The sequence below is a fragment of the Festucalex cinctus genome, chromosome 2, assembly GCF_051991245.1.
Source record: "Festucalex cinctus isolate MCC-2025b chromosome 2, RoL_Fcin_1.0, whole genome shotgun sequence".
NCBI lineage: Eukaryota > Metazoa > Chordata > Actinopteri > Syngnathiformes > Syngnathidae > Festucalex > Festucalex cinctus.
The window spans coordinates 20,161,320-20,188,865 of NC_135412.1; the positions used below are offsets into that span (position 1 = coordinate 20,161,320).

At 37.6% G+C, this 27,546-nt stretch overlaps 5 protein-coding genes across 10 annotated transcripts in view; 2 read left to right on the top strand and 3 right to left on the bottom strand.

Moving 5' to 3' along the window:
- The window catches only part of LOC144014067 (uncharacterized), a 491,860-nt gene that overhangs the window by 414,010 nt on the left and 50,304 nt on the right, over nucleotides 1–27,546 (top strand). The window lies entirely within an intron of this gene.
- Nucleotides 2,312–6,699, bottom strand: pnpla1 (patatin-like phospholipase domain containing 1). Its single transcript, XM_077515307.1, has 9 exons — nucleotides 6,417–6,699; nucleotides 6,097–6,329; nucleotides 5,950–6,015; nucleotides 5,666–5,875; nucleotides 5,406–5,466; nucleotides 5,077–5,328; nucleotides 4,876–4,990; nucleotides 3,208–3,330; nucleotides 2,312–3,090 (listed from the first exon to the last, which is right to left on the bottom strand). Exons 1-9 carry the CDS (start codon nucleotides 6,622–6,624, stop codon nucleotides 2,946–2,948), a joined length of 1,413 nt encoding a protein of 470 aa, XP_077371433.1. The 5' UTR covers nucleotides 6,625–6,699; the 3' UTR covers nucleotides 2,312–2,945.
- On the bottom strand, nucleotides 8,279–14,589 carry etv7 (ETS variant transcription factor 7). 5 transcript variants are annotated; one of them, XM_077515313.1, is made up of 8 exons: nucleotides 14,422–14,589; nucleotides 14,052–14,123; nucleotides 12,607–12,771; nucleotides 12,365–12,523; nucleotides 11,534–11,626; nucleotides 9,059–9,201; nucleotides 8,881–8,981; nucleotides 8,279–8,788 (listed from the first exon to the last, which is right to left on the bottom strand). In XM_077515313.1, the coding sequence occupies exons 3-8, from the start codon at nucleotides 12,668–12,670 to the stop codon at nucleotides 8,596–8,598; spliced, it is 753 nt and encodes a 250-aa protein (XP_077371439.1). In that variant the 5' UTR covers nucleotides 12,671–12,771; nucleotides 14,052–14,123; nucleotides 14,422–14,589; the 3' UTR covers nucleotides 8,279–8,595. The 5 variants fall into 5 exon arrangements, with proteins under 5 accessions (XP_077371439.1, XP_077371438.1, XP_077371435.1 ...); XM_077515312.1 differs by having other exon boundaries at nucleotides 14,052–14,186; XM_077515309.1 differs by having other exon boundaries at nucleotides 14,052–14,190.
- Nucleotides 14,851–21,809, top strand: ube2t (ubiquitin-conjugating enzyme E2T (putative)). Of its 2 annotated transcripts, none has more exons than XM_077513569.1 (7): nucleotides 14,851–15,009; nucleotides 15,230–15,339; nucleotides 20,464–20,533; nucleotides 20,608–20,713; nucleotides 20,791–20,889; nucleotides 21,182–21,265; nucleotides 21,550–21,809. In XM_077513569.1, the coding sequence occupies exons 2-7, from the start codon at nucleotides 15,231–15,233 to the stop codon at nucleotides 21,658–21,660; spliced, it is 579 nt and encodes a 192-aa protein (XP_077369695.1). In that variant the 5' UTR covers nucleotides 14,851–15,009; nucleotide 15,230; the 3' UTR covers nucleotides 21,661–21,809. The 2 variants fall into 2 exon arrangements, with proteins under 2 accessions (XP_077369695.1, XP_077369694.1); XM_077513568.1 differs by having other exon boundaries at nucleotides 14,859–15,009; nucleotides 15,218–15,339.
- The window catches only part of lgr6 (leucine-rich repeat containing G protein-coupled receptor 6), a 37,413-nt gene continuing 31,853 nt past the window's right edge, over nucleotides 21,987–27,546 (bottom strand). Inside the window, exons 16-18 of the mRNA XM_077513567.1 lie at nucleotides 26,541–26,695; nucleotides 26,268–26,348; nucleotides 21,987–24,920 (exon numbers count right to left, since the gene is read on the bottom strand). Coding sequence (XP_077369693.1) covers nucleotides 23,677–24,920; nucleotides 26,268–26,348; nucleotides 26,541–26,695 — 1,480 coding nt within the window. The 3' untranslated portion in view covers nucleotides 21,987–23,676. The remainder of the gene's footprint in view (nucleotides 24,921–26,267; nucleotides 26,349–26,540; nucleotides 26,696–27,546) is intronic.

Sequence of the window (27,546 nt, forward strand, 5' to 3'; positions counted from 1 at the left end):
AAAAATTTACCAACACTTAAATGTATGTGTGTTGGGACTAGAGAATGTACCCAATAAGTGTAGGATGATAATCTGCAGCTTTTGGCTGGTTGTGGGTTCAATCCTCAGCCCTTGTGAACATGTCACTGTGTCAGTGCAAGGTACAAATCTCCCGGCTTCTCCTATGGATAATGGATGCATGAGTCAGAATGTGTAATTTCAGCATTCAAAAGCGGGTTAGGATTTCAAAGTAGGGTTTTAAGCTAGGGGTAAGGTTTCAACCCTGGATTAGGGTTTGAAAGTAGGGTTAAAGTTTTAAAGGTGTAGTTTAAAATGTGGGTTAGACTTTTGAAGTATGGTTTCAAACATAGGTTAAGGTTTAAAAAATAACTAGTGTTAGGATTTCAAAAGAGTCTTAGGGTTAGTGAAGTAAGCTTTTAAACTAGGGTTAGGGTTTCAAAGAAAAGTTAGGATTTTAAAGTAAATTTTAAAACTTGGGGTAGGGCTTTGAAGGAGAGTTAAGGTTTCAAAGTAGGATTTCAAGGTAGGTATGTGTTTTTAAAACTAAGATTATAGGGATTCAATGGGGAGTTAGGGTTTCAAAGTAGGGTGTCAAACTAGGATTAGTCATTTTAAAGTAAGGCTTAAAACCAGAGTTAGGGTTTAAAATGAGGTTGGGAGAAACCAGGCCCTGACTTTCTAATTACCACTGTGTCAGCCAAAAAGAGTAAATTGCTATGATTCTGTATTTCCTACAGAAGTTGACAGGACATAAGAAGGGAGATTAACCACAGTTGTTATTTATAATTTGTAGTATTTACCTTGAGATTAAGTCCGTAACCTTCTGACTACCAGCAATTCAAATTTGTCCTCTGTAGTGGACCTTTTTAAACCCGAATATCTCCCACCCAGTGCATACGATTGAATTAACTCCCGTTTATGCTCTATAGAGGACATTCAGAGCTTTCCAATGATACCAAATGTGTAGGGGTGGGGCTTTGCAATCTTTGATTATGGTACATCATAAAAGAAAATGGCGTGCAAGTACTTTTTAGGGAAGAGGAAAAGTAAATGTATAACACTTTTTATTGAACAAATTTAGGCTTTAAATGTTGTTAAAGCATGTTTTCTACAAGACTCTTAAGAACACATTCAAGTATTGTTTGAATTATTTCAACTGCATTTGAGCCTAGCATTTAAGTTTTAAAAAATGTCCTCTGTAGTGGACACATCATAGCTTAAAAAATTAAAAACTTTTTTTTTCCTCAAAGATTTGCAGTATTCCAGTTACTTCACAAAGATTGGGGAATATCAAAATAAACATGATTGGACATTTTTTTTCCACTGGTAGTCAGGAATATAGATATGATTGAGCAGTAAAGATACTTAGGCACACACACTCTCTGGTCTGCGTTTACAAAAGCAGCTGCTTTCCTGCTGACTGGCTGGATCAATGGCTTGCATAGAAGAGCAGCAGATGTGTGTGTTATCCGTATCATCCGCCCACACTCATTATATAAGAGGATCTAGCAGCAGGTAATAGGCCATCTGTGTGACATGGGAACACATATCAAACAGTCTGTTGCAGAGCACTGCCAATATAGTCATTCATCCATTCAGACAGGGTTGAAAAGGTAAATGGTGGGACAGGATATCCTGACAGAGGATATAGAGGTCAATGACCTCGCAGTTTCTCTATTTGTGCTATAGGGTCGTGATGTACTTATTAGCAAAAAGAATTGGTCATAAGAACAAAAGGGCAATTATATGGTAATTTTTACATTGTGTATACCGCTAAAGATACACAGAGGTCAACTGCATAGTCGTTCTAGAACACATGAAGCTGATCTATGGTTGGGTTCCTTTGCCTTGCCTGACTATGACACTGAATGGGTGGGTGATGGAGGAGCAGCTGGGTAACATGTATTACAAATGCAGCAACTGCAACATGGCTGACAAACTGCCAACACTATTGATGGAATATGATACCTGCATTGGAAATCAGCTGGTCTATTTCTGATATGCAAAAAGAAAATGATGTACCCTATGTTTACTGTTTCCTTATCCCTTCTTCAAAGCAATAAATCTCAAATTCCAGCAGGGATGCACAAGTATTAAAACACAGTCAACATAAATCCTCATTCACAGGAACCATTGTGTGCAAGTCAAATATTAGCAACTCTGCTCAATACTTTTATAAGAATATCCATAGCACTTTTATCAGGATGACCAACAGATATATGTGAATGTGTAATGTATGGAAAATCCAAGAAAAACAGCACAGAGGAGATGGAAACATTTGAGCGTAGGGCTACTAGCCATTGGTTTATTGATGACTAGCAATTGCAATAATGTACAAGCTGATGATGGGGTGACAAGATTCACAATTGTTCATTTTCAAGGAATACTTATCTAGACACAGCTATCCTACTGAATTGAAACAACTGAGGCATCCCTCATTGTAAAGGGGCACTAAAACAGTAAGCAAAGGTTTTTGTTTTCTCATAGGAAAGTTTCAAACCTAAGCTTGAACGTGCAATAGAATATTACACCATAAACTTACGAATGCCGTTCTGAAAGAAATTTGGCGGTGTCCGATGCTTGAACTTATCAGGTTGGTGCTGAGTTATTATTACATATTCACATAGTGATGATGATGCCTTGAGAAAACTATGATACACAGATGGCACAGTGATAAGAAGTGATTGGCTACAATGGAGGAGGCTGTTGGCGACTATGTACAGAGAAAATGTTGGACATTTAATACCACAAAGTACAATGGAATAAAAACATTGAAATGTAGCCTTTTTTCACAAAAAGAATCTTTCAGATGCTCAGTGAGAATATGCACACCTGGAAGACCTGCGTACTTTATACATGAGACAAGTCAAGCACAAATTTTTGAATATACCTTCTGACTGTGCTTTGTTAAAACAATAGTCTTCAACCATTTTAATTCTGTCATTTTACAACCCTCGTAAAGGAGGTATGGACCTAGAATTTCCAAACCTGACACTTCCTGAGGGAGCAGGCTTGTGACGCGCAGGGCAATTGTGCGCCTCATTTTGAGCGTCTTTCAACAACTGCAGCTTCAGCATGATGGGCAATACCCTGCGTGGTAGACACAAGGCAGGAAACGCATCAGGGTATGCTCTAATTTGAAAAAATAAATAAATAAATATATATATATATATATATATATATCATGGAATCTATAAGGAGTCAAACCTGTCCTTTATGTTCTTCTTGAAGGTACATAGCAGTATACCAAAAAAGAAGATTGAATACTGTCTCAAGCTACACCAAGTCCAGAAAGCCCATTCTGGAGACTTTCGGCACAGCAACTCCACCCTGTGTGGGACAACAGTGGGTCAAGTTGTGTCAATGCTGAAAGACGTTGTTGTCGATACACGCAAAAGACATTTTGTGGTTAACGCATCACAAGGTACAAGAACAAACTCAAGACGGCATTCACATATCTTCCCTCAGGTATGTCAGTGTTTGGACAGAAAAGCATAATGAACAACCAACCGCAAACAAGTCATGAGCTTATCTGACTGCATAATAAGCCAATTACAGTTGTGCTTGTAAGTTTACATGCTAGGGCAGCAGTTCTTAACATTGTTGGAGGTACTAAACTCAACTCCTATGCGAATTCATCAAACCCTTATTTAATGGGGAAAAAAACACTCAAGGGAGTTCTTCATATTATCAATCTGGGACTGCTCCACGGTGATTTGCTCGGGAAAGGCGGGACATTCTGTACAATACTTCGAGCTGATTGGACAATGCAGCATCTTGTGCATGTTTGCTTTGACCAATCATGACAACGGATGAAAATGTCGTCTTCGGGCTCGTCTTAGGGGGGGGGGGGGGGAAACAAAAACAAAAAGCACGAACATCTTTACCAGATAAAAATGCAGAAAACGCTTATTGCTGTTCAATATTCAACTAGGAAACTGTTTGTAATTCTTCGAGAACAGACTTAATTGCAGCATTAATTGCAGAATTAATTGCAGCGTCCTTTGTCTATGTTCGATTTGTTTGTTTCACCCGGTGTCGGCGCTTCCTGGTTTTGTCACAGCTGCATGTCCAGCCGTAAACAATGCCTGATTGGTCCGACCGAAAAAAGATCAGTTGCAAACGGATCAGCAGGAGCAGTACAAGATACATTCTCGTAGTATTTGTGAACAAATAGAATTCAGCTTGCTGGCAAGGTTAATTCGTCTTGGCATCTGACAAACCCCACTGGCTCACTGAACTGTGGTTCGATTGAACCCAGGTTAACAAGTACTGTACTGGGGCGGCGTGGCTCAGTGGTATGGTGGTCGTCTCCGCACCCAGAGGTTTTGGGTTCGATCCCATCCCATTGTGAATGCGTCAAAGTATCCTTGAGCGTGATACTGAACCCACAATTGCTCCTGATGCTGTGTCATCAATAGGTGAATGGGTAGTCAAAATGTAAAGCGCTTTGATGGCCTTGTAAGGTGGAAAAGCGCTATATAAATGAAGTGCGGTTTGACATTACTATGGTATCTAAACTTATGAGTACAATTGTATGGTGAGAAAAGGCTTATATGTCCATAGAATGTAAAATATTATGGTAATTGTTTTATTTTTATAGGCTGAAGAGGACATGTATAGAGATGAGCATGTCAATTTTGTTGGCAAGTCATAATTTTTTTGTCATTAAGTGACATTTAGCTTTTGTACATGTGCAGTTGTGCCACTATGTGTTTATTAAACTTATTATGATTATTATGATTATTATGATTATTATGATTATTATGATTATTATTATTATTATTATTTGAACATTCTCACAAATCCAGTGACTGTGTAAAGTTAATAACCGTAGCAAAAGTGATGGTAATGGTGAGGTGATCAGATTCTTACATTTCCTTGGTCTCAACCAGAGTCTGGAACAACAGCATCACAGGTAGTATCAAGTAGGTCAAGAATCCAGAAGGTCCTAGCATGCTCCCATACATTGTCAGATTGCCCATCAGAACTGCAACATAAAATACTCACATTTGACTGGAGTGTTTTTCTTGAATACAGTTCAGGTAAGTGTAAAGGTATGAGTGCAATTCACACCATTCTGTGCTGTGTCAAAAGTGAGAGGAAGTTCTGCAAGTGTCGGTTTTCCATTTGGAAACTGACGTTCTGCAGAAGTGTTCATCTGCATTCTTTGGCTGCCTTGAAAAAATGACATCACTGCTGTCTCCATGTCATCGTCCTCTTTTTCCTCGGGAGTTGTCTCTGGGAATGTTGGTGGTTTAGTGCCACAGTAGCTAGTGCTGTTTAGTTCTTTGGGAGTTGTGATCATTTTCATGCTTGGGACAAGCTCTGCATTCAAGGAAAAAAGATAGTAAAAGAAAAGTTTCTGTTTGTGTGTGCTTTCCTTCATGATGTAGTTGACCAACCATTGTTCAGAAGAAAATCAATGGCATCTTTGTAGCCACTATGGTAGGCTTGCTCCATGATCTGAGTAAAGAACATATCGTTTATTTTTTTTCAAAGGAATAGTTAATAAACTTAACTATAGCCTGTAGAAGAATCATGAGTTTCAAAGTGAAGGAAACCATCAAGTTAATTATTCACACTGGCAGCCACGATTCTGCTCGGAGCACAGAAAAGAATAATTCAGTTATTCAGCAACCCTTTGAGACACGGAAACACTCACCTCTGGCTTGATGGGGTAAAGTGCATTCCAGAACCTGAGGCCATTGGTCAAATTGCCCTTCAAGATTAGTCCCGTCACCACCATGTCCAGCATACAGGCGTTGTCTTGGGGACAGATGTCTGTCTCTCCAGAGAATGGAGAGACTGTTAAAGTATGGCTTGGTAACGCCAGAACCGGCTGTATCTGACTGAAACCTCCATCCATATAGTGCTGTAAGACAGGACAACACAGACACATTATAGGAGACAGTTGACACATTTTTCTCAGTGCGTTAAAATACTTACTACTCCTTTGAGGGTGGGAGGCTGCATGCCGCAATATCCCGGAACAAAGCAGCTACAAAGCAGAGTCTGGGGTTGCGAATTGGAATGAAAAATGTTAATTAATAAGACTCAATATATAAGGATAAACTGTAGTACAGTACACCTCACCTGTATGACATCTTCTTTGGACTGGTACTCTGTTATAAGAGTGTACTTGCCGTCCTCCAGACGGGTTAGAGCCACAGCGAGACGTCCATTTGCGAGGAGATGCGCATCAGAGGGAATATATTTATGTAAGACATATTTTAACCAGTCTAGAATATCAACCGAAGGGTTAAATGGTCCAAGTGTAAAGGCCTGCATTGCTTTGGCGAAGTGAAGCATCTCATTTCTCATTGTAACTGGCAAGAGATTAAGAAAAAAGTCATTGAAACAATCATGTCTAACCATAAAAAGCACATTCATAAGAAAAAGTCAGAACCACTTACTCAGGTTTATTTCACAGGCAACAGCAGCAGCTACCAAAGACCCCGCCGACACACCGAGAATGCACGGTGCCATGCGCACTAGCCACGGTGCGTTATGTACAAAGCACTGGGCAACACCCAACTGGTAGGTGGCCAAAAAGCCGGATCCAGAGAAAGAAATGGATGAAGGTGCCTCACGAAAATTTACGTTGGATACCTCAAGCACCATTTTAAGGCTGTCAGTGTAAAAACTCTATCTGTATTTCGGTGGTGGTCTTAAAGTAGTCGAAAAATAGTGTTTCACTCAGAGATGTTATCCAGTGAAAAGTATGATGTTTTCATAATGCCTTTTAAAAAGATCTCAATTAGCTATAGCTTGTTAGTCAGGCACATGTGATACAAGCATACAACACCCTTACTGTCTATCAGTCTCCGCCTGGTTGGTTCAGTTCTCTGAAACTACTTCCCATGTGAAAACGTTAGAGGAAAGGTCTGAATTTAAGTCGAAGGATGTAAGTATGTGGATCTTCAAATGTACAAATTTACACAACTTTTTATTATTGCTCTACCAGAGCGGATGGCAGAGACCATACAAAAGAAATTGTTAATGTGCCTTGCTGTTTTCTAGTTGCAGTAGTAGTTAGCTGCACTGGGTGATATACAAATGAATAATGTACATTTAAAAAAAAGTAGACCACTGTTTTAATTATACCTACAACTTATTGTATGTAACAGGACATTTGCAATTTCTGGAGAAATACACTGCTGAAAAGCTGAATTTAAAAAAAATGACAGCATGTAGAATGGTGTGGAATTCTTAAGAATGATACTAAAATATATTAATAATAATAATAATTTTAAAAATATATTAAAAATAATGGAATGACTTGGACTTGAATCAGTGTGGGCCAGGATATGAATCTCGACATCTTGGGTACTGGACAACCTGCTCTACAAATTAAGCCACAGAAAATGTGCAATGATATTGAATAAAATGGAATGATATTGAAAGGCATTAAATAGTTTGATATAATAATTTTATGAAATTATATAGGTATAAATTCTCTGCACTGCTCTGCTGGGGCTCAAACCGTTGACCCCTTGATAATTTGAAAATCCACTTTACCAGTTGAGCAAAACCCAGGAAATGATGTTGAATGGTATTAAAGGACGTGGAAATGAATATAATTTTTTTAATGAAAAAAAAAATTTAATTGTGGGAAAATTGTAAGTATTTCGATTGAAAGAACATTGTAGCTCAGTTGGCATAATTGCTTAGAAATGTTGATGTATTATGTGGACGTATATTTAGGACAAAAAAAAAAGTGAGGAGAACAAAATTAATAAATAAATAATAGGAATTATTTGGCTTTAATTGAGAAGCCACGGGACGAGCTGCACAAAAGGGACTGGACTGGACAATCATGAAAAAAACAAAAAACAAAAAAAAAAACCGACAATTCCCATACACCAGGTGACTGACTTCTTGCATATTAATCAATTCTCTGCAATTGAAAAACAGTGGCCTCTAGTGTTCATATCAGGAAACAGGCTTATGAGGCTCCACATAAAGTACAGTATACTCTCCACTTTTTCATCCACACATAGGCCTACCCTACATATGAAGTTTTAAATAGTATGTTGATTGTATTTACTGATTTGTTACGGCTTGGTGCCCCCTCCAAACTGGTGGGGACTGGTTGGATTTTGCTACAATTTCACTTGCTGTTTCTGCAATGTGCATGCAAGTAGTAGTTACATTATTGTATAACTATAATGAGGTACCAACAATAATAATAAAAGCAAAATGACTTAGCCTCCATGATAGGCTTGAGAGACATACCAAAAAAAAAAAAATGTAACCACACTTTTGGTCCTGTTAAAATGGGAATATTTATTTAAACAACAGTGATTAAAGTTTGTATTATTGATGGGCAGTTGTTATAATGTACTGCATATGTATCGCACAACAAACATTCTATATACTTCTCATCCATTACAATTTCCTGTCCATATCTGCAAGAGAATTTTAACACCTGATTCTTCAATAATGTACCAAATTACTGTATTCCTTTTCTTCTAAATAGTGTTTGCTGCAATTAAAGTAAAATGGTTGATTCCCAGGGGGAATAAAAGTGAAAGAAAGACAAGATTATTTAGTACTTGGAATTCAAATGACTTGTGTTACACGGCACTTCTTTTATCTGACCGGGTGGGGTGCAGTTGGAGAGCATTCTGGAGTGGTACGATCAGGGGAAACCTCAAAACGTTCCTCGCTCAATTCAGATGAAGAACTGCTGTCTGCAAAGTTCCTGTCCTGAAGGGGAGAGTGTGCCGGAGACTCAATGGCGTCATCCAGCTCTTTCCCGATATCTTGTGGTGTTTTCAGAAATCTACAGAGACACAAAAATAACATGATAGCTAACGATGTAAACCGAATATGAGGGAAGATGACAACGAGTGATGAATAGAAGGAAAAACAGACCTGAAGAGGAGTTTTTGTCCTCGCTCCTTTTTGATGATGTTGAGTTTGTAATAGTGCCTTAGAGCTCGAGACATTTTCTCATAGGTCATATTGTCTCGGTTCTATAGAGGACATGTATCATAGTTGGTGTGGGAGGGTGCAACCTTTCACATTTGAATAGCACAATAGCGTTACTCACCTTGTGGTTTCCCCACAGATGTGCAAGGCCGTTGGGATCCACAACCCGAAACACCAGGCTGTCACGGTCTTCCCATCGAATGTATTCTTGATATTGGTCATCGCACAGCATCTTATAGACATACTCCCACAGTCGCCTGCACTCTGCTCCAATTAAGGGATTAGGGGGGAAAAAAAAGTTAATGAAACACATACATGTATCATCATTGCACCTATAAAGGCAAAACTGTTTTGACGGGATGGTTGTTTATTTTTAATTCGGATTGCTTCTATAATATTGAATTTATGAGTAGGTAGATTAAATGCATTTTACCTGAAGAAGGTTCAACATTGCAAACATTGAAATACATTTATTTACAATGGTGTCTTGACTTGCGACGACGAGAGCCCGAAATTTAGGTGATTTTTTTTTTTTTGGTCACAAATAGTTCGGCCAGTTTTTTGCTCTGTGTTGTGGGCCAAAATCTGAGTTACAAGCATACTTCAGATACACCGTTGCTTGTGTAAAGTGGGTGTGGGTGTGGGTGTGTACATAAGAACGTTCGCAAGTAACTACAGTCAGCCAAAACAATAGCATAGAAAAAAAAATGCTATTACATTTAATATGCATTTTCCATGAAAAGGGATGAAAAAGCAAACAAACAAAACAAAACAAAAAAAACAATAAAAGTTGGAAGCCAAGGTAGCACTGTATTTACCAATAAAAGTGTACTGCTAAATTGTTGTTGAACAGGTTAGATGGTTGGCAACACTCTTATATCACCATTATATCGAAAACAACTTTCAACATTCTGCAAACAGCATGACAAACTGAAACTGAACAACCCTGCATTGAGCTCAGCGGGACTATTTTTGGTATACTGTATATGGATCTAATGGCGTTCTAGCCTATGAGCAGGTTATCGTGATTTGTTTTCTTGCTTTGTCTTTTACATGTTTTTTACGACTTCAGATTAAATAAATCAATTTCTGATGGACTATATGTGTGTCCCCTGTTTTGACTGATTTATTGTCATTCATCTGTACCAATGTATTTTCATTTTCTGTAGTAGCAAACTTATTATTACACTATCACCCAAAAAATATTAAGCACTCCAAGTCACCAAGCCAACTCAATGACTAACATTAAAAACTAGCGTAGTAGACCTGTGTTAAAAATAAATAAATAAATAAATAAATAAATAAATAAATAAATAAGGGCGGCACGGTAGATGAGGGGTTAGCACATCCGCTTCCCAGTTCTGAGGACTCGGGTTCGAGTCCACGCTCCGGCCTTACTGGGTGGAGTTTGCATGTTCTCCCCGTGCCTGTGTAGGTCTTCTCCGGTCTCCTCGCACATTCCAAAGACATGCATGGCAGGTTAATTGGGTGCTCCGAATTGTCCCGAGGTGTGCTTGTGAGTGTGGTTGGTTGTTCGTCTCTGTGTGCCCTGCGATTGGCTGGCGACCAGTTCAGGGTGTACCCCGCCTACTGCCCATAGCCAGCTGAGGAGCAAGCGGTTCAGAAAATAGCTGGATGGATGGATATATATAGTGGAATTAGGGGAGTACCAGCACTTATTTTTTTCCACTTAAAACACTGGTGGTGAGTGATATGAAAATAACGTCTTTTATGGTCGAAAATCAGAAGTGGAAATGCTATTCTATGTCCGTGTCACAGTTTAGACGGGTGTCGATCGCATTACCATGTAGCGAGTTACTCTGTCTACTCATTCATGGAAATGGGTTATTGCGCATCTTTCAAAAAGCAGAATTTTGACCTTAACCCCAATATTGACATGTCAACAAAGTCAATGATTTTTGCCTCCAACAAACAACAAAAACACTTTGATTGTTAAGGTAGCTCCACCAGCTTTTTACAATTAAATGGAATATTAACGACACACACCCAGCGACTTGTTGATGGACAGAGGTCTCTCTGCAAGGCATCTTAACGAATGTCATTTTGTATTCCAAACGAATGATTTCCATTCGTTTTATTACCGCACCAACTTTGCAGTCCTAACCAAGCCTTGTTGCGTGACCTGATGAAGGTTTCTTGGATGAAAGGTGAAAGACAACCAGAACAGTCCAGTTGCGACCGAGTCAATGCCCTGAGCATGAAATGAATTGGGTGAATAAGAACATACACAAGCACACTCTTTGTCTGCTCCTCTCTTCCCACCCCTCGACTCCCCTAGCCAATCACAAATCAGACTCGGTGGGTTGCCTTTAGGGCAGTGCTTCTCAATTACTGTACTTTTTGTTATCCATGGTTATATTGCACACCACCAGGGGGAGCCCTGCGGTGGTATGCGTACCACACTTTGAGAATCACTGTAGTATGTTCTTATGGATGCCATCAGATCTACATGAAGTGAAAGCAGAATAAGATGTTGACAATCCCTAAAGTTTGAGTCACTTTGCACACAGCTTTAACTTTTTATTTGAGTTTGAATATTTGAAGCGTGTTTTATTATGAGGAAACTTTGCCTTACCTGGCAAGCGACCATCAGGTCGGTGCATTTGTCTTCGAGGCTTCTCTCGGCATGTCAAATTGAGAGGTTCCGCTATGACTGTTCCAATTTCATCTTGTTTTTGTGGAGATAAAGAAACAGCGAAGCAGGCAGAAGAGGGGCAAAAGTCACAAACATATTTCAACCGCTGCTGAAAATGAAACAGTGAGATTATTAACCACATTCGAAATTTGAGCAGCTTTGGAGAGTAAAACTGAAAGCAAAAGTCTTCAGAGCAACTAAAGGTTTCTTGAGTGCATAATGGATGCAACAACATGAACTGTAAAGCCATTTGTGGCTAGAAGTTGTAACACTACTGGTTTTGAAACCATACTGGCATAACAGTGGAAATCACCTTTTTTTTTACTCGCCATTGATAGTAAATGTGTAGACTGATTTACTTTCACTCGTGTTTATGGTGAGTTATAAATTCAGAACAACATACAATTTAGAGTGGCCTGTTTGTGACAGTTTGACAGTTGTACTTGTCAAGTTAATAATCAAACAGCTACAGCATTTCTTATGACACGCATATCGACAACCAGCTTGGGTTTAATTTGTCAAGGTAAGCATGTTAAAGTGTAATCAAAAGTGCACGTCAAGCCATTTAAAGTCTGTTTGTTTGTTTTTTGTTTTTTTCTAAGTTTGCTAAGGAAGTATTGAACAAACCTTTCTTCAAGTGATCTCCAGGGACAGTTTCTTATCAAGTCAGTACATTTTAACGCAATTGATCATAGCCATATTACTAATATGGTTATGATCAGTATATGATATTAGTGTGTATTTGAAGGCAGCACACAATGCATGTCTGACCTTGCGTGTTGTCTGAGGAGGGCGACTGGGACTCTTCAGTTTTTGGTGCAGCTATCTGGGGCCTGACTGTGCTTTGGATGTGAGACCTATTTGGCGGTGCACATACGACACTCCTCCGTTGCTTTATCACACACTGCAGGATCTCATACAGAACATCGCCTGCAGACAACCGTGAGGTAAATATGTCGGTGTCAAAGAAGTCAGTCATGCATGCATAAGACCTACTGTATCTTCAGCAATACCTGAGCTTGGGCAGCGGTGTCTGAAGTCCTCCTTAGTGAGGAGGCACAGGGCTCGGCCATTCATCTCAAAGCGTCCCTTCTCGGGTCGCCGTATTGAGTACTCCTTGTGAGCCCAGTGAAGCCAGAGGGAAACATCATCCCTGTCCCAAAAAGATGGATTTATTCCTGTTGGTAGAGGTTGCACATAGAGTCATTTCAAACAGAGTGCTTGGCTTGTTGTGTCTGGGCCAAGCCAGAATTGGAAGACAATTTAGGCATTAGGCTTTCTAAAAGGAAAAAAACAAACAAATTGGACCATTTATTTTTTGATATTTTCTGTTGTCAAGTAAAACAATTAAGAAGCCGTCGTATGATTTCATTTGTCCATGTCGATGGTTCACTTTTAAGGGGATATTTTATTTTGCATCCTGGATTTTGCTATATTTGCCACATCATGATATATCCATCCATCCATCCATTTTCTTGACCGCTTATTCCTCACAAGGGTTGCGGGGGTGCTGGCGCCTATCACAGCTGGCTCTGGGCAGTAGGCGGGGGACACCCTGGACTGGTTGCCATCATGATATAGACTTTTGAAAAACATATTTAAAAAAATTCTGAATAAATCCTGTAATCAAGAATGTTTGATTCTATGATTCTATTTTTAGCATTACTTTAATTACAGAAAATCAAATCACTGCAAAACATTCCTAATGTTTCTCAACTTTCTGACTACATGCTAGCTGCTATGCTAACTCTTCAAAAATAAACTTTGCTTAGAAAACTTTGATATTGAGTTTTCTTTTTCTGACAATAGCTGTAACTAACCCGGTTGTGTTGATCTGATGATCTATTACGACTGAAATTTTTAAGAAAAAAAAAAAACACAAATAGAAGAGAAGACTTACTTTAGGGCTACCCCTATGGTAAGAGTATGTAATTAGATAGATGATGTCCTCTCTATTAAAGCTAGATCACTTTTTTGATGTATGGCAATAATAAGATCTTACAAGCAGTCTAGGAAGGGTTGTAGGCTATGTATGTTGAGAGATACAACACTACTACTTAAAATAAGTGTCCTGATAAAACAGAATGTTTAAACAATTACAAGGAAGACATAGGCTATTTCAACAAAATCACATCAGCAAAACAGTTGATTTAAAATGTATTTTAAATGTTCATATGTAAGTTTGTCATCATGAAAAAAGAACAAGAGGGAAGAAGAAGAAAAACATTTTAGGTGATGTTATTTGGTATTCAAAATTATATTTAGGAATAATTTTTGTAACATCTAAAGTTACATTTTGCCACGGTACACTATAATTTATGTGCCTGTTTGTGTATTTTTTTTTATGGATTTGTTTTGTTTGTTTTTTGTATGGATTATGAGGGTGTTGAACTTGGAACAACAGAAAATGTTCTCCCAATCCTGGAATATGACATGTAAGTTAAATAACTGGACTCACGTAGCTGTCCGGGAAGATGCCATAGGTCATCCTGTGTAGGAGGGCTGATGTTTGGAATCTTGTCTGGTGGGACTGGGGAGTGATGCCCACTGATTTGTGTTACTTGCATTAAAGTGGGTGAACTTTTTCTTTGTTCTTCCTAAAACAAAACATTCCATATAATAATAATAATAATAATAATAATAATAATAATAATAATAATAATAATAATAATAATAATAATAATAATAATGATAATAATAATAATAATAATAATAATAATAATAATAATAATAATAATACATATGTCCATAAATGCAAAAATAGTGCCAGATAACCTCCTCAAACCAACACATTCCCACGAGTGTCCCCTGAAAAAAAATGTACTCACCTTCACCAACAGTGACATGGACATGTTCCGGATGGAAATGTCCGTTTGCGGGTGCCCCCAAAGAAAAAAAAAAGTGAACAAGTACCAGCTGAAACAACTGAGCACAACTAATTTGTTTTCCGAGAACACAAAGCTCTACTATTTTCGTGTTCAACTCTTCCGGGAAATGAAAAACGAAAGAGAGACAATCCTTGAGTGAACTGAACGTGCGCAAAACATCCTGATTGGACGAAACAATTCATTCCTCTCAGCGCATTTTTACACAATACCACAGAACAAAACAAAAACCAGACGAAATGTTTCTTTTTGCTGAATAATAAGGGTACGTTGAATGAATACAAAAAGAAATGAAATCTCCAGTCTCTATTATTTTTTTACGTTCTGGTTTGGACAGTAGATGGCGCTAATGTTCATAATCCTGGTAAACATTTATCCCCATTCTTGAACCGAAGAAGTGCCGCTGATGACGTTTTGAGAGGGAAACACAAACAGAACAGCGCTGCTGCTTGTTGACATTATCAAACTACTGTCGAAAAGGGACAAGAAGCGGGCAAAGGGGGAATACAAGCGAATATATTGTCGCAACGAGTAAGCTGCGTGTGTGTTTTTCCATCATCAGCTTGATTTATCGATGGCGCAATTTGTTAGACTTTGCTCACTCATTAGCAAGCGAAACTTAGCTACCTAGTTTTTGCAGTCTGTGTTAACAGCGTATGTCGATGAAAATACAGCGTAGTAGTCTGTACACCCAAGCACACTTATACAAGATACACATTTAAAGTTAATTTATATTCAGTTTGTTTAACAGAATGCAGAGAGCCTCCCGTTTGAAGAGAGAACTTAGCATGTTGACAACCGAACCACCACCCGGGATCACATGCTGGCAGATAGAAGAACGCATTGACGACTTGCAGGCCCGTAAGTAATTTCTTAATAAATTTAATACTTTACAAAGGGTGCGCTTTTTTCGAGCTCACCAATCGACATTATTTGATTCGAAGTGGATATTTTGCCGTAATCGGCAACTCGCCACCTAGCACTTTTTTTTTCTTTATTTTTTATTTTTGCACAGCATCTTATAGACATATAAGATTATTATTAAGTAAAATTATATAAGTAAAAATTCTGTTCCAGCCTGAACCGATCCAGCGACATTACTCCGGTTCTGTCGTCCTTGCACTGGCTCGCTATTCATTTTAGGTCTCAGGCAACACAAAATTCAACACTTTTTTTTCTTTTCTTTTGTACATTTATTTGAACATATAAACAGATGAACAGCAGAAATAAAACAGAAAACAACAACAATCAAAAGAGAAGAAAATCCCAATAAAATAATCATTCAATCAATCATAACTTACATGTTCAAAAGGGAGTAGGAAGAAGTTAAAAACTTATCTAGTCCTACCCCTTTTACTCAATATATTTAAACTTATTTCATTATTAATACAATTTTAATTGACTAATTATTAAAAAAATAAAAAATAAAAAAATAATAATAATAATAAATGATATATATAATCCAAGTTATATATATATATATATATATATATACATATACACATATACATACATACATATACACAAGTGCACTTAACATATTCACATTTACCAAAAACATATATACATAAATTTACTAAACATATACCATAATACCTATCTAGATCATTTACACATACATGTACATTTTTCATATTCTGGTCTGACATAGATAATTTTTTTGAACTTTACTTTTAAACATTTTTTTAAACTCCAGCATTGAGTCACAATTTTTCAGAGCGATTTCCAGATGATTCCACAGATCAACACCTTTTACAGATACACACCTTTGCTTAATATTTGTTCTTATTTTGGGTTTTTTGTACACACTTGTACCCCTTATATCATAAGGACTGTGTCTAATTTCAAATAACTTCTGAGTACTGTGGCAGAGTAAATTGTTATAAACTTTATACATTATTTGTGCTATTTTAAAATCCACCAAGTCATAAAATTTCATTGCATTTAATTTAATAAATAGTGGATGTGTTGGTTCTGTATATTTTGATCCATTAATAATTCTTATAGCTTTCTTTTGCAATTTGAAAACGGTGTTAGTATTTGTTTTATATGCCATTCCCCATAATTCTACACAATAGGTCAAATATGGTAATAATAATGAACTATATAATATATATAATGATTTCATGTTTAAAACATCCTTACTTTTATAGAGTATCCCTATAATTTTTGACATTTTCCTTTTAACAGTTTCTATGTGTGGCTTCCAACATAATTTATCATCGATAATAACTCCAAGGAATTTATTTTCATTCACCCTTTCTATTTCAATTGAATTCACCATAATTTTAACTTGATGAGTGATTTGTCTAGTGCCAAAAACTATGAACTTGGTTTTATTTAAATTCAATGATAATTTATTTACATCAAACCATTTTTTTATTATATTCAATTCATACTCCACAGTAGTCAGAAGCTGCTTCAGGTTTTCTCCTGAACAATAGAAAGTTGTATCATCAGCAAATAAGACACTTTTCAATATTTTTGAGACATAGCAAATATCATTTATGTACAGTATAAATAATTTAGGGCCAAGCACAGACCCTTGGGGAACTCCATGAGTGATCTTCATGTGTTCTGATTGTACATTATTAAACTGCACATACTGATATCTATTTTCCAAATAACTTTTCATCCACTTATAAGCTAAACCTCTTATTCCATATTTATTTAATTTATTCATTAATATAGAATGATCTATAGTATCAAAAGCTTTTTTTAAATCCATAAAAATCCCAACAGTAAATTTTTTATTATCTATTTCGGTAGATATTGCTTCTACAAGCTCCATGACTGCCATTGAGGTGGTCCGTTTTTCTCTAAACCCATATTGGGTTTCACTTAAGAGCTTATGTTTCTCAATAAAATTATCCAATCTATATGAAAATAATTTTTCTAGAATTTTTGAGAACTGTGGCAACAATGATATTGGTCTGTAGTTATTAAACGTGTGTCTTTCTCCACTTTTATGAACAGGAATGACTTTGGCTATCTTCATTTTTGATGGAAATATACCAGTTTTAAATGATAAATTACAAATATATGTAAAAGGTTGTACAATATATTTCATAATACTTTTAACTAATGTCATATCAATGTTAAGACAGTCAGTAGACTTTTTATTTTTTAATGTTTTCACAACATTTAATACTTCTATATCATTAACATCATTAAGAAACATTGTGGATGAATTATTTACAATGTTCTTATCTATTTCACGTTTGTTTCTTGGCTCTGGGATTTTGTTTGCCAAGTTACTGCCCACGTTAACTAGATATTCATTAAAATTATTAGCTATGTCAGAAATTTCATCAATTACCATATCGTTATCTTTTATAAAATATTGTGGAAAATTTGTTTTTTTAGAACTTTTTTTAATTACATGATTTAGTGTTTTCCATATTTCTTGTGTATTGCTTTTATTCTGTTCTAATAATTCATGGTAATAATCTTTCTTTCTTATTCGAATAATATTTGCTAATTTATTTTTATAGATCTTGTACTTTGTTTCAGCTTCCACAGTTCTCAATTTAATAAATCTTTTATATAAATTATTTTTCTTTTTGCATGCATTCTGTATTCCCTTCGTCATCCATGTCTTATTTGGACCTTTATACTTTCTTGTAATTTTAATTGATGGACAATGTTTATTATATAAAGAAATAATGATTGACTGAAATTCACTATATGCAATATCAGGATCGTTATTTGAATAAACCTCAGACCAGTTGTGTTTCTCTAAATCCAACTTAAAGGCAGCCATGGAGCGTGTTGTTCTTACTCTAGTTTCAAATGTGTAAGTAGTCGGCTTCATTTTTTTATCAAAATACTCATAAAAAATTGCAAAGATCGGGAGGTGATCACTTATATCGTTAATAAGGAGTCCACTTTCTATTTTAAGGTCAATTTTATTTGTGAATATATTATCAATTAGTGTAGCTGTATCGATTGTTATTCTACTAGGTTTTATAATAACAGGAAATAAACTATTACTATACATCATATTTATAAAATCAGTTGTCTTCTGATGTCCATTAGGATTTAATAAATCAATGTTAAAATCACCACACAATATTCGCAATTTTTTATCATTTGTATAACTAAGGATATCTGTTAACTTATCGTTAAATGTATCAAGACATGATCCTGGTGTCCTATATATACAACTTATAATTACGTTTGATATATTTTTTATGTGAACTTCAATAGTTACACATTCCATTACATTATCCACAGTAGTAGTTAGATGTTCAATTTTACTACATTTGAAAACCTTATCAACATATATTGCAACTCCTCCTCCCCTTCTGTTTTCCCTATTCATTGTAAACAATTCATATCCTTCCATTTCTATATCGCTTATTTTCTCACACTCAACACTCACCTCACTTGCTGGATCTCTTGTCCTGTTGGGCCCCTCACACAAGATGACAAACTAAAGGTGTTAGAGACTTGCAGTTAGTTACCCCCAAATTATGAAATATCCAATCTAACTTTATTTATAAAGCACTAAAAAACACCAAAGTGCTGCACAAATAAAAGAGAATGACAGAAAATAGGTAACAATACAAACAATAAAATAATAAAACAATAAAAGGTACAGAAAACTAAGTAAAGTAGTAACAAAGTCAGTCACAGTGAGAATAAATTAGTAATGACTGAAAAAATAGGTCAACAGCAAAGCACAGTTAAAAGTTCATTTGTTTTGGCAGGTATTCCAACAAGATTTAATAGTTTTGCCTATTTTTTTCCCCTAATATGTTTAATGTTTGTGATTCTGTATTTTAACGATGTAAGGCACTTTGAGAGTCCATTGTGAGATGTGCTATATAAAGTAGACAGCCCAGTTCAAATGCCAAGATTTTGTGATATAAAAAAATGGGACCAACATTTAAATCATTTAAAAATATTTCCACAATGTATCTTAATTAAATAATAATAATAATAATAATAATAATAAAATATCTTCAAGAGAAGTAAAAATGAACAACCTGCTCGGATGAATGAAAACTTTTTTACAGCTCACCACCTCCAAAAGGGAAGCCAATCAAGCCATTCTTATCGATATTCCTCATCTCCCTCTGTTTCCTTTTTTGGCCACAACTTTTGCCCTACCCTTCTCGGACTAATTTAGGAGTCAGGTTCGAGCCCATCTTAGCTTTGACAATGATATCAGCCATATTTGCAAAACTTCCTACTTTGACCTCCCTATAGCCAAACTCTGACCATCTCTCACATGTCCTGCTGTAGAGAGGCTCGTCCATGCCTTTGACTCCTCCAGGTTGGACTACAATTACACACCCCTCACCGGGATCCCTGGCAAAGAGCCTACAAAGGCCCCAATATGTCCAAACAGAGCTCGGGTCCTGATGAGAGTGCGTAAACATGAGCACATCACCCCCATCCTTTGCAGTCTGCACTGGCTCCCCATTCACCTCTGCATCAAATTCCAAATCCTTCTTCACACGCATCAGTGTCTGCAGTGTTTAGCCCCCACCTATCTCATCACTCTTCTCAACCCACATGCCTTAGACGGAACCCGGTCCAGCCAATTGCACCATCTGCGACCGCCTCGGACTCAGCTCAAGACCATTAGCGGCAGGGCCTTCGAGACTGCAGCTCCCCATCTGTGGAACGTCCTCCCTCACCACGTCAGGGCTCCACAGATGGTGGGGGAAAAAAGGACTGAAAAACCTTACTTTTCCTGGCTGATTTTTATCAGATTTGATCTGTTGTTTGTTTTTATTGATTTGTTCTTTTTTTTTGTTGTTGTTGTTGTTTGATTTCACTGCTGTTGTGTTTACTGCTGCCTGCACTGTGCACTTTGAGATTTGTCTCCAAATGTAAAGTGCATTAGGCTCCAGCATGCATCTTTTGACACACCACTACATTTTCAGCCACATTTTCAAACATTTAACATCAATTCCGTTCTTTTATCCCTCAAGTTTAATGTGATTGCCTTTTCCCGTTTCCTGTTGTTTACAGAGATAGTAGGTGGTTCGGGAACTCCATATGAAGGTGGAGTCTTTTCCCTGGAGATCAAAATCCCAGAGAGGTAACATTTGTGAGATTAAAACATTTCAATCATTGTCACAAATTTGAGACATAAGGGCCAAATTTCTTTTGTAGGTATCCCTTTGAGCCCCCCAAAATGCGTTTCTTGACTCCCATCTACCACCCAAACATTGACACAGCAGGGCGTATTTGTTATGAGGCTCTCAAACTCCCTCCGAAGGTTATAACAAACTGGACAAAAAAATAATAATCTGTGTGTGTTCTTTTATTCATGTTCTTGTTTATGTGTTTCACCAGGGAGCCTGGAGGCCCTCCTTAAACCTCTCCACACTACTTACCTCCATCCAACTTCTGATGGCTGAACCAAATCCAGATGACCCTCTTATGGCTGATATAGTGAGTTGTGTTTAATGTGGTGTAGCTTCAATAACAACCATTCTGCTGCTATTTACATATTTTTTCTATATAGAATTTTTGGTCTGTTATCTTTTAGTATACTTTCAAGTATGCAGTTTCATTGTCTCTTGGTTAAAAGAGGTGTCATTCAGTCTGTGACAACCTCATCATGGCTGTTGGGATTTTTTTTTTTAATTCTTCAAATTGCATTAGAGAGCACTTGTGACAATTTAGAGTTGTGTAATAGTACCATTGCACAATGTAGCACAGCTGTACATGTGTTGCAATGCAGGCATCAGAGTTCAGATACAACAGGCAGCTGTATACACAGAAGGCCAAGAAATGGACAGAGGAACATGCTGCTCAAAAGATGATGGTAAGGTTGTTAATTCAGTTCAGTTAAATTTGATTTGTTTAATGCTAAATCAAAACATTTTCTTAAGCCACCTCTCATAAGAAGCTTTTGAATGATCACCGTGTTTATACAATAATGAGCACCTGTTACTAACACTACAACTACGACTTGCATTAATGATGGTGACACGACATCTCCTGAGCAAGTTGTTTAACAACGTTATACAGTTATTAGACTTTTACATTACACTTTGAACATTTAGTTGGTGATCAGATTACAAAATAGCGTACGTCTGTCTGTGTTAGGGGATCTTGGAGCGCAGCCACACAGACAATCTACTAAATCAGAATGCACCATCACGCAAAAGAGTGTCTTCTGATGCAGAGCACGAGCGGGACAAGCTGGCAAAGAGATGATCTGTATAGTTTCAGACTCAGCCACATTCTTGTCTGTCACGCTTTTCAATGTATTTGCATGGTTTTAATTATTAAGTTGTTCATTTGAGATGTGTATATACATATTTATATCTATGTATGTTTGTGTTTTAATAAAGAGTCTACTCTGGTATTGTGTTTTAAATAGTAGTGAGGGCAAAGTGATTGCTGTACAGAATATAAGGATCATTTTATTGAGACATATGCTTTTCACTTGTATACAATATGTACAACCTACATAGCCAGTTAGCAACAAATGCTTTATTTAAAACAAGGATCATTTTATTGAGACATATGCTTTTCACTTGTATACAATATGTACAACCTACATAGCCAGTTAGCAACAAATGCTTTATTTAAAACAAACTATAGATTTATATTTTAAAATACAACTGTTTTGTTTGAAACAAAATATGGTTTTCTTAAAATACAGAATAATATATTTGTTGTTTTATCATAGGAAAAGAGAAACATTTAAAAGCTTGAGTGAGTCAATACTAGGGATGTACCAATAACACACTTTCTTCCATACCAAGTACAAAAAATATTCCAATTGTTTGAGCACTACATGTACATACAGTAGATGTTAATACCATTGTCTCACAATTTTGAGGAAAATGTTTTTATTAAATGCTTAAAACAAACTATTTTAAGACAGCAAAAGTTTCACTCAAATATACTGTAACCCTTTTTAAAGTAATAACTTGAACATCCAACTGCCTGTTTTTCTAAAGTTTGTCAGACTTGCCACACATTTCACTGAAATGTAGCGTAACACAATGCATTTCAGTTCTCAAACTGGCAAGACAACTAAAGTGATGTGTTAATTACACCATTACTTCTCTTTATACTTCTGTTTTTTTTTGTTTTTTTTTTGTTTTTTTAAGGACAAATTGAGTTTTTAAATTTATTATGATTATTACGAGTGTTGTGTGTTAGCTCTAGAATTACCAAAGTTATCCAAGTAATAGCAGAGTGATGATCAGGAAGGAACCGTTAGTGAGCCATTAAGTTTTACGGTTTAGGTCCATTTGCACTTAGACTTGCTTGGATTAATCTGTGAGATTATATGCCATATAGATATGTTACTAGCGGGTTCAATCAGGTAGCCTGTGGTGCAGAGATGTGTTCCCACTAATAGTGAGTGAGTTGTGAGACAGGTTAGTTTGACCCTACTGATGGCGCTGTCCACTCCAAGAGGGTGACGATTACACCCAATGATGTGTTACACCCCAACATCACCCAATACTTGTATCTGCATCCTTAGTCAATACCATGCTAGTTTGGAGGTAGTTAGATTTCATATGATGTACACATTGTTGGTCTACCCTTAAGTATCCAGATAAATGGCTAAATCTCAGTCAGATTATTTTTTTCCACACATATTTTGTGGAGTTGCTATATGATGCTTAAGATAAAATTAATTACATCAGTAATAATTTGTTACGCACATTTAAATTTGTTAGCTTACTCTGCTTAATCTTGACAATGCTTGACAATTAATCCCTTCCTTGTCAAATAATTTGAAAGTAGGAATAGACACAAATATAGTTAATTATAAAAAGGGCAATGTGTAACTTTGAAGCTGCATTCCTGTGATCAGTCACATTTCAACATAACATTTATACATATAACTCTCTTCTTAATATATTTAACATCCACATTGCTGCAGTTCTCCAAGGTGTCCAAACTTCAACGGATGTATTCCAGTTTTGACTGGATCTGGCTTGAAGATAAACACATCTGAGACTGATGCAGTCCACTCGATATGTGCTACAATTGTCCTTTGTATTTGCATAATGGTATTTTAATTTCTTATTGCAGTGGGAACTTCTTGTTGCACTTTCTCTTTTTAGAGGCGCTCTACCACTCATTGCTTCTCAAGAGTACAGATCTCTTCCATGTGGTCTCAGTAGGTTCTATGCCGACTTGGGCCCAGGACTGGTTTTCCTGCCACTGTGCATGATCCCCAGCTTTTCAGGCAGTTAGTTTGGTTGTTTATGGAGTTGGAGCAACAGAGTTGGTCATGGTTGAGCGATGCATCGGACAGATGTGAATATCTTGATTCAAAGTCTTAAGGCATCCTTTGTTGTCAAGGCTTCCTTGTTCTCTTTGTCGGTCTTGAACTCTGACAGTGGTTGTCTGGCAAGAGATTAGAGGAACTGAGGAAGTAGATGAGCACTGGGACAATCGAATTGGGTCCAGTTGAGAGTGGACAGAAGAAGCCCTACTGCACAGGGTGTTGACATCAGCGAGAGATAGCTGTGTAGATGTTTCAGAGCAGGAGCTCTTCTCTGTCTCCACAGAAACGAGTGAGTCTATGGTGCGGTCACGGCGAAGCTGAAGAGGTGCTTTTGGGCAATGCCAGAAAAAATACTGGGAGTGGTGTCGAGTGAAAAGTAGGAAGAGTAGGGGATTCAGGCAGGCAGGTAGAGGCTGAAGAAGCAAAATGATTGATTTGAGCACCTCCTCTCCGAGAGTTAAGAGACCCAGGATTGAGCAGATGGAGAAGAAAGCTACTGGCACATGTAGGAGGCCATTTGTGAATATTAGCCAGGCAACATGTTTTATCATAGCACAATCCCACAGGCCCTCACATTCCCCTCTAAGTACTTCCCAGTATAGTCGGATGTATGAACATGTTACTATGAGTAGGCACAAGGTGTTCATCAGAATGAGCACTAAGGGAAATGCCAAAGAAGTTGGTAGCTGAGAGGCTGAAGGCGGTAATGGTGTTGGTAGGCAGAAAGGTGAGGATCCATATTCCCCAATTCCAAACAGAGGAAAACACGCTAGGATGAGTGACAGACTCAGACATAAAAGTGCAAATATACGCACACTTCTCAGTGAGGGTGGTTTCCCATAGCTACGGGTACATGTCACACTTGCTCCACATTGCACAGCTGCCAGCGTCAGCAGCAACACACTTGCCTCAGAAGCAAGCACCCATACCCATCCTGTCACTTGACATCCAGGGCCTCCTTGCCAGGGGGCACCATGTTGGCTAAAGTCTCCCATTGTTAAACCGTCTACAAGAGCCAGTGTGCTTGTACAAACACCTGTCAGCAGATTAGAGACACCCATGCAGGCCACCGTGAATCTTAGTGGCGACAGGGAGCAGGGGGAGCTGAATAGAGAAAGGAGCAGCAGTGAATTCCCCAGCAGAGACATCAGAGAGATGGTCCATAGGCCAACACGAACCAACCAGCTTCCCATCAGAGAGTCACAGGGACGGAATGGACCTATGACACCAAAAATATCAAATCCATCAGCATTACAACCAAATCGATCAATCGATAACAGCTAAATAAGCGACAGCGTGGTATATTATGGGTAGGCCAGCTAGTAGCCGACTACCAACTTTTCATTGAAAACTAATGGAGTCTAACGGGGGAAGCTCTGATTTGGAACATTTCCACCGTTGGAAAGTTGTTTTTTATTTAATCTATTTTAAACATACATAGTGTGTCGTTACTGACTTCTCTCTGCTGCCGGGACACTTACAGTTAAAGGTTAGATTTTTTTTTTTTCAAGTAAATGTCGGAACGTGCATGAGCTCATCTTCATCAGTCTCTGCAGCCGCCCTCACTTCATAGACGGATGTCCTCTTGTGGCTCTCAGCCATTTTCAAAGTATGCGTACAATGATGAATGGCTGAATCTGAAGCTCAGAGGCTAGATGATACAAACACTCGAAGTGTGCATACGCAGATAGGAACAAGTACGTACGATGTTGTTACAGCAGATTGATTGAGGGGGATTGAGAACTAAATAGTTAAAGGCGAGGTCTGCTGGATTCACTCAGGAAAATGCACTTTTTAAATACAGGATGTACACACCTTAACTTTCTCTCAGTCTATACATCTGTGTTTATGTTAATCTTTGGTGGTGATTTCGTTTGCAGCGACAAAAGACCTTGAATACCCCTTCAAGCTTATTTAAGTGCTTAATATTTGGTTGAATGTGTGTACTTTACCCGGAGTGGGACCAAGGAGGGAAACCGGGACGCAAAGGAAGAGACATGGGTAGGATCCTTCTACACTGAGGGGGTCAATTGGGGTGAGAAGCAGGTTCTTAAATGACCGGCACGCCACTAGTTTCGTTTCACGTATGTCCGCTTCCATCTGTTCCCTCGGTTTCAGGATATTGACAAAATAAATGTGTTAAAGAAATTTTCAATTTTAGCCTCTTTTACGTCCATTTGGATCGTTCTTTTCTGTCTGTAAATTAGGAAGAGTGAACAGAGGTTTACAAGTCTACATTTCCGTCTTCTCGAGCTTTGTAAGGGTGTTTTTTTTTTTTTTTTGCCTATAAACTCCATTAGGACAATTAAAAATGGCACAAAGTGCACCTGTTGTTTTGTGACCGTTTAAACAATGCTTTCAAGCTTTAAGGTGTACAATTATGCAAACACTTTCAGCACTCCAATCTCCGCCATTCAAATAATGTTTATTTTGGTAGCCACACCTTTTTTTTAACTTGATTTTCACACATGCACAAACATAATGCGTACTTCGCTTATTGTCTCCTAGAAAAGTTCAACGAATAAAACTGTTCTCAAACTATGCTTTCATTGATGCAAATGCAGACCTGGTGTGGGAGTGCAGTGGACACTGGACTGAAGTTTTGACTCTTCTATTTCTAGCTGGAATTCCTCCAGGTCAGGGTCATCTGGAATCATTGAGATCAACATTTAAACTTGATTTCTAAATCATGCATACACATTTGCATAGCCAGATTGATCATACGATACACTGTAAATATTTACCATATACACAAAGAAAAATGTCACTGCTGTTTCTTGAACTGTTTATGAATCATGTGTAGAAATGTTTTGAGATGGCTTAATATGTACTTTCTTACATTGTGTGTCAGCTTGGTGTGGGTACATGGCAACAGTTCTCTTGTGAATGTCATCAGCAGTGTTGCTTTGATCAGTGTCCCACTGGCTGACTGATTTGTAGCTATCACAAGAACCATACACACAGCACTGGTAGGCATACGGCATCTCAATAACCCTGCAACAGACAGCAAAGCAAAATGATTCAGAATCAGGAGCATCAATGCTACATATAAAAAAGGCAAGTTTACAAAAAAATGGAATGAAGTCTTATGATTGCTGCATGGCCCGAAGCAAGGTCCACCTCACGCAGCTCGACATGACTTATCATGACTGATCCGGAAAATCGCGTTAAAAAAATAATCGATTCACATCCGCACACCACGTGGTTGACCTTTGCACATATACCCACTTACTGCAATGGAAAAACGGACGCTTGGTGGTTTTTAGGTAAACAATGTTTTGAGCACCATATACATATCCAGTGCCTCTTGTAGGAATAAATCTCAAACCATGTGATGTGATGTGAAGAAGAGGATGAAACTGGCTGTTTTAGCTAAATTCTAATGTAATGTCAAAAAGAGAAGAAATGGATGAGACAAAAGAGAGAGTGTGGATAGTTGATAGGCTTTTGGCTCCATTCACTGACTGTCCTTGTGCATTTTTGGCACAGGGACTCTCCACACCTTCGCTCTTTCAGCCACAAGTGCAGTATGAATTTATATAGTTATTGTAAACTACAATATGTATGAACTGTATATTTAGTATTTGATACAGCTTTGTGTTGGCCGACCGTATGTGGCTATGTACCCTGTAAACGTAATTTTGTGTGTGTGCGCGCGTGTGGGGGTGCATGTGCGTGTGTGTAATCTCATGCATTTTGGGGACCGACACTCCATGCTGAGCCACAGAAACACAGGAAATTGTACATTTGTACATTTTTGGGTCCTCTGGCACAATATCTGAAGCCAACAGCCTCAAACCTGGGTGTCAAGATGGACAGTGACTTTAAACTGGACTGGCAAATTG